The 6409-nt window shown below is 39.4% G+C and overlaps 1 protein-coding gene across 1 annotated transcript; it reads left to right on the forward strand.

Annotated features, from left to right (window-relative positions):
* The first annotated feature begins 4670 nt into the window (after positions 1-4670).
* On the forward strand, positions 4671-5303 carry LOC130495700 (uncharacterized). Its single transcript, XM_056987172.1, has one exon. The coding sequence runs from the start codon at positions 4671-4673 to the stop codon at positions 5301-5303; it is 633 nt and encodes a 210-aa protein (XP_056843152.1).
* Positions 5304-6409: the final 1106 nt, after the last annotated feature.

The raw sequence follows: 6409 nt of genomic DNA on the forward strand, positions 1-6409 counted from the left end.
AAGACCAATCATTGTCCCTTCGTCTCAAAACGGTCACCAGGCCACGTAGCTGGTCCGACATCGGAGAAATCTTCGGACGAACTAAACAAAAGAAATATATATGCGAACTCGCGTAAGTTCCTTGAATAACACGCAAGTAAAAAAAAGTAATATTCGAAACCTCACCGATATTTTTAGCCCAACGACGAGGGAGCAGAGAAAAGTCGAAATCTCCTACGGTGGACGAGTCGACTTTGAAGATGAAAAACTGCTCTCGCCACAGATCATCCCGATAGGGAGTCCCACCGATCACCTGACAACCAGAACGAGGAGATACCAGGAAAGTCCCTGGATTTTTCTGATTACTCTTTATGAAGTACAAATTGTGAAACTCTTCGAGCTCAAACAAGAGTTTCTCCTCCCTGGCTCTGACGAGGATCGCCAAGAGATGCCTAAGAAGATTCTGGCATAGCTGGGTAAGGGAGATTCCAAGTTCGGCAAGAATCTCTAGCACTTGTTGCGGGATCGGGAAAGAAAGCCCGCAAGACTCAAAGAAACGGAGATACGCCCCGCAGTAGCCATCTCTGACAGTTTCTGGAGTCTCCTGGTCAGAAGCAAGCTCGCATACTACGGCGCGATCAACTCCGAACGAAGAATACAAAGTCTCAAGATGTTCTTGCTTAATCGTCGGACGAGGGAATGAAAAGGAAGACATCTCGGCTATTTAACAGAAAAGGAAAATCGCGAGATCAAGAGAAAGAAAGATGATCGGAAGTGAAAAAGAAAAATCGGAGCTCCATCCCTATTTAAAGAAAAGCCTCAAACGGCTATATTGCGGCTCCCGAGAAACATAATAATTACCTAGGTTAAGCTATAACCGCCATAATCGTTCTACTTTCGCGCGCACGACCGTTATGCGGTGCGAAGTAACGGACGAATCAAAATATTAAAAACCGGAAAAATCTAACCGATTCTCAAACCGAGCAAACCGAACCGTCTCTTTCCATTTCGATCAAAGGAAAATAAACTGGGGGACAAATGTTGGACCCAATTTTCGACATAGGCTAAATGGACTATATTCAAAATGGACCGTAGAAGAACAAGACCCATAGCGACGTCAACGAAGTAGAAAAGGAGGTCGCCCAAGTCGAGAATGTCGCGGATGCAGTTGCAAGGATAGCGGAGTCGAACTTATAAAAGGGAGAGGAGATCAATTCCAAAGGGACAGCGAAAACCCTAGAGAGAGAACACACCACACATTTTCACATTTCTCACTTCGTCTTAGTTCTTATTGTTGATCGATCTCCTTGTTATAATCACTCTCTTTGTTATTCTTTGTAATCGACCTCTTAATCCATAAAAGTCCATTTTGTCAACCGAATTCCGATTACATAGTTGTGTTTTAAAGATATCGTTGCCTACATTTTTTGTCACTTCCCCAATTTACTTACAAATACTACAAAATACTGAATGTAGATCTTAGGTTCTACAATCATCAATCATTTTCCATCGAAAATCGTTTCCCCATTACGAATATTTCTATATATCAAATGAAGAAACTGTCTAGTAATTTCCATTGATATAAATTTAGTCACGATTGAAATGGTCAATCTTTCAATAATAATAATAAAAAAATATGCACCAAGAAGTATTTTCCGAGGCTTAGCTAAGAAGTAGTATAATAGATATATTTTAAACATACATAAATATTCCACATTATCTATATTTTTAAAAACTTTACACGTTTCCACGATTTATGTGACTCAGCTTACAACTTATCTATACTTTTTAATAAATGACTTTAAAACATATTCTTAAAGTCTTGCACAGGTATTTAAATCTAAATCCTGAGCTTAGCCTGGCCAATAATGACTTGGTTTGGTCAACATTTTTTATATATATATAAACAATGATATAATAATTTAATTTTAAATTTAGTGTTTTTATAAGAAATATCAAAAATAAAAGACACAAAAATAGACGCTTTCATTCGAAGCCTAAGAAAAAATCAAACTCTATTTCTATCCACTCCCAAGTTATAAAAAAAAGTGATTCAACTTACAAATTTTATATGTTATTTTCCGTCAAATAGTATTAAAATTAAGGAATATAAAAGAAATAAAATAGTATAAAAGAATAAGATTTAGTGACACTTGGAACGGGATCATATAACATGTTCTTATCTCAGACTTACAGATATGTATGAGATTCCGTCCAGAACCTTCTAATAAACTTTTTTAAAAGATAACTTAAATATTAAGAAAGTTATTGGATAAGCACCAACATAGCATTTTACAGGCTTGGCTACAAAGTTTTTTTTTTTTGTCGGCCAATTTTTCATTACATATAACATCATTACATACCAGTCCATTTGATTACATAGCTTGTTTTATGTTTCCTTGCATTTTTTGCAAGCATATCAACTAACAAAAGAGTGCTTCGAGGCACTTGTACAAAACTATAATTACAACTAGATGACAAATTGGAGATATCGTTAACATAGATGCTAATAGATGCATCACACAATATTCCAATTTGAGGATTGATTGGTTTCGAAAGTGGATCATAAAGGGCTTTGGCATCACCTTTAAAGATGATTGATATGTAACCAAGCTTCCGAAGTTCTGCTACCGCCATGCGTAATGCACTAGCTTCAGCTTCAAGGGGAGACTTTGTTGCTTCAATTGATGAAGTTGCTTTGATAATCTCCTGCCCATCCTTATATAACACCCATGAAATTCCTGCCTTTTCTTGCGCTGATGTCCATGATGCATCTACTAAACAGTAATAACCTTGCCGATCTGGTTCTGCAATATTTTTATTAGAATCATTAGCATTTGCAGAAGCATCAAGTATACATAGGTGTTCCTTCTCCTTAAGTTTCTTTGCATCTTCCCATAGTTTCCAGTCTAGATAAGCCTGATTTATAATATGAGGAATATCATTTCTCTTATTTTGAAAGAGTATACTATTCCTCATTTTCCAAATTCTCCACAATAAGAATGGGAAGATCTTATATTCATCCTCCTGTGATCTCCTCAAAAATAAATCTAAATTTTGAACTAAATCCTGACTAGAAAGAACATCACCTGCAGGCGTTGGAATTCCTCTCCATTTCTCGCAGAAACCCATCCTTCTCATTATCTCATTCAAATATCTCCATTCTACACGATCAAAAGCTTTAGATATATCAAGCTTTAATGCCATATATGGCTGAGAACGTTTCCTAGTGTGCAATGAATGTATAAGCTCATGTGCTATAAGAACATTATCAGTTATATACCTTCCTGGAATAAAAGCAGATTGATTTTCAGACATAATACTATTAAGGCAGGTTTAAGCCTCTCTGCAAGAATCTTTGAGACTATTTTATACGCAACATTGCCTAAGCTAATCGGTCTATAATCCTTTAAAGTAGCCGGTGTTTCAATCTTTGGTATCAGGCAAATTTGCGTATGATTTAGAGACTTCTCTAAATAATTATCATCAAATAATAACTTAATATAATCTATCAAACCTCGCTTAATAGTATTCCAGTGCTGTCTGTAGAAACCTGCATTCATCCCATCTGCCCCTGGTGCTTTATCTGGATTGATAGAAAAAACATATCCAGTACTAACTAATGGAGTTCCATCCAAACCTATTCAGCCGCAAAGAGGTATACGCCAAGGTGATCCAATTTCACCTTATTTATATCTCATTTGCACAGAAGGTTTATCTCAGATGTTATCGTCTGGTCTCAAATCATCACTCATACATGGTTTTCAAGCTTCACGATCAGGACAAGCCATCTCACATTTGCTTTTTGCAGATGACTCCTTGCTCTTCTGTAAGGCAACGGTGGAAGAATGTCAAAACTTAATGGCCATATTGAAGAGCTATGAGCAAATATCAGGACAACTGTAAAATACCAGAAGTCAGTAGTTACATTTGGAAAAGGTACGTCAAAATCCATACAAAATGATATTCTCCAGCTTACGGAAATCACTAAGATAGGAGGTTTAGGTAAATATCTAGGCCTTCCGGAATATATAGGAAGAAATCGTTTTATTGTGTTTTCCTATATCACTCAAAGAGTTATAAATAAGATGGAGAACTGGTATACAAAATTTCTTTCACCTGCTGGCAAAGAAGTATTACTTAAGGCAGTAGTTACAGCAATACCTACATATCCAATGTCCTGTTTTATGTTGCCTAATAAATTACTTTATCAAATAACAAAGGCGATGAGGAAATTTTGGTGGTCTACAGATCCTAAACATAGACGTATACCATGGATCTCTTGGGAAAAGATAACAAGAAACAAGATGGATAGAGGACTTGGTATCAGAGATCTGGAAGATTTCAACATTGCTCTCCTAGCAAAACAAGGTTGGAGACTTCTAAGAAATGTTGAGATAAGCTTGAAATAGCTTGGAGATAAAGCTATATATTTTCTACCGGGTTATGGAATAGGAAATAGTAAAGTCCTTGGTGTTTAGGAGTTATCTAAACATCCTTTAGTTATTGTGTTTAGGACTTATAGTGTGTATAAATAGAGACACCAATGTGTGGTGATAGATAAGAGTTTTGTGATTGAGAGCTTTAGTTCTTGAGTCAGTTTTTTAAAGCAATAAAGAAGAGTTATTTCTTTACATTGAGTTATTTGAGTTCTTGGATTCTACACGTGGTATCAGAGCCAACAGAGAAGGATGGGAGAAATCGTAACCTCCTCTGAGACTATGAAAGACGTCGGAGGATCAAGCACGATCAAATGTCCAATGCTGAATAATACTAATTATACAGTTTGGAGCATTCGGATGAAACTTGCGTTGGAAGTACATAAGGTTTGGGAAGTGATAGAAGGAGAAGACATAACTGATGAAGATAAGAAGGTCAAAGCAGAGAAAAATTCCATGGCGAAGGCATTATTGTTTCAATCTATACCAGAAGCCATGATATTGCAGCTCGGAGGACTTGATACAGCTAAGAAGGTTTGGGAAGCGATCAAGGCACGGCATGTAGGAGCAGAAAGAGTCAAAGAAGCAAGATTGCAAACCCTAATGTCTGATTTTGACCGACTAAGAATGAAAGACGACGAGACAATCGACGACTTTAGTGGCAAACTCTCAGAGATATCATCAAAATCGTCTGCTCTAGGAGTAATCATCGAAGAACCTAAACTCGTGAAGAAATTTTTATCTAGTATCCCGCGGAAAAAGTACATCCACATGGTGGCGTCTCTCGAACAGATGTTGGACTTGAACAAAACCAGCTACGAAGATATTATAGGCAGAATGAAGGCGTATGAGAAGCGTATTTGTCATGTCCCAAGTTCTAGGTAAAGCCATCCGGATGGATCATGGTGCGAGGACAAGCACCAGCCAGGTCAGGAGACCTAAAGGCAAGCGTATCATGATCCATAAATGGAGTTAAGTGCATCAGGAAGCTGAGACTTAACCAGAATGAAGGAAAGGTAAGCTCAAAGGAGCTGGACAAGTGTTTTGGTAGCTGGCCGTAGAGGTTTGATAGCTCGGGCAGCTAGGAATGGAGTGAGGCAAGCTCACAGTAGCTCAGGCAAGTCTAAGACAGCTCCAGTAGCTGGCAGGTCAGCTCACTCAGCTGGGGAAGCTAGTGACCAGCTCACCTCAGCTGGACGGAGTGATTAGCTCTTGGGCGGTTGGACCGGACCATGAGCGGTTATGGGTCCGGCTCGGTGGTGGCATGGTCAGGTGAGGCCATGGAGCTTGGCAAGTGATCTAGGTACCTGGAGAAGTGTTGGCAGCTGGAGATCGATCAAGGGGAGCGGTTGGAGGCAGTTGGTAAGCGGTTTGGCCGAAGAGATGCAAATGGAACCGTTTGTGCCTTTTCGCCCAAAACCGTGCAACCGCTCATCCCAACCGCCTGTCGATGACATTTCCTATAAATAGGAGTCATTGTTCATCGATTTCAAGCACGAAAAACACTAGGCAAACCTCTGCCAAAATTCTACCAGAAAGAAAGAGAGAAGAGACCGGCGGTGAGGAGTTATCCGAGTGGTGGTCCAGTGAGATTTAAACGGTGGAAAAGGTTCAGGCAAGGCCATGGCAGGCGGGCAAAGTGAAAAAGATAAGAGGAAGGAGACAGAGAAGGATGGTGGCGCAGAGGAACGCACGCCTAAGGTATTGATGCACTCCGGGTGGTGACCGCCCATGACCATGGGTTTATATGGTCTGGCCGGTTGAACCATGATGTGTTGGTTGCATCCGTTTCTTCTTTTCTCTATATCAATCTCTTTTCTACCTTATTCTGATGTGGTCTGAGGGTTTAAACCCGCGGACAAACCCCCAGGGCTTGGATTGGTCAGTGTAATCTCTCCATGGCCTTGGTTGGGGAGGTATGGTCCGATCTCTTAGTTCCCAAGGGAATTATTGAGGGTTGGCGATTGTAATCTCTTAGTTGGGATTTTTAA

The sequence above is a fragment of the Raphanus sativus genome, chromosome 6 (genome assembly GCF_000801105.2).
Source record: "Raphanus sativus cultivar WK10039 chromosome 6, ASM80110v3, whole genome shotgun sequence".
Taxonomy (NCBI): Eukaryota; Viridiplantae; Streptophyta; class Magnoliopsida; order Brassicales; family Brassicaceae; genus Raphanus; species Raphanus sativus.

Excerpts from the sequence above, each read along its gene's own strand:
- LOC130495700 (XM_056987172.1), top strand. The coding sequence starts at position 4,671 with ATGGGAGAAATCGTAACCTCCTCTGAGACTATGAAAGACGTCGGAGGA.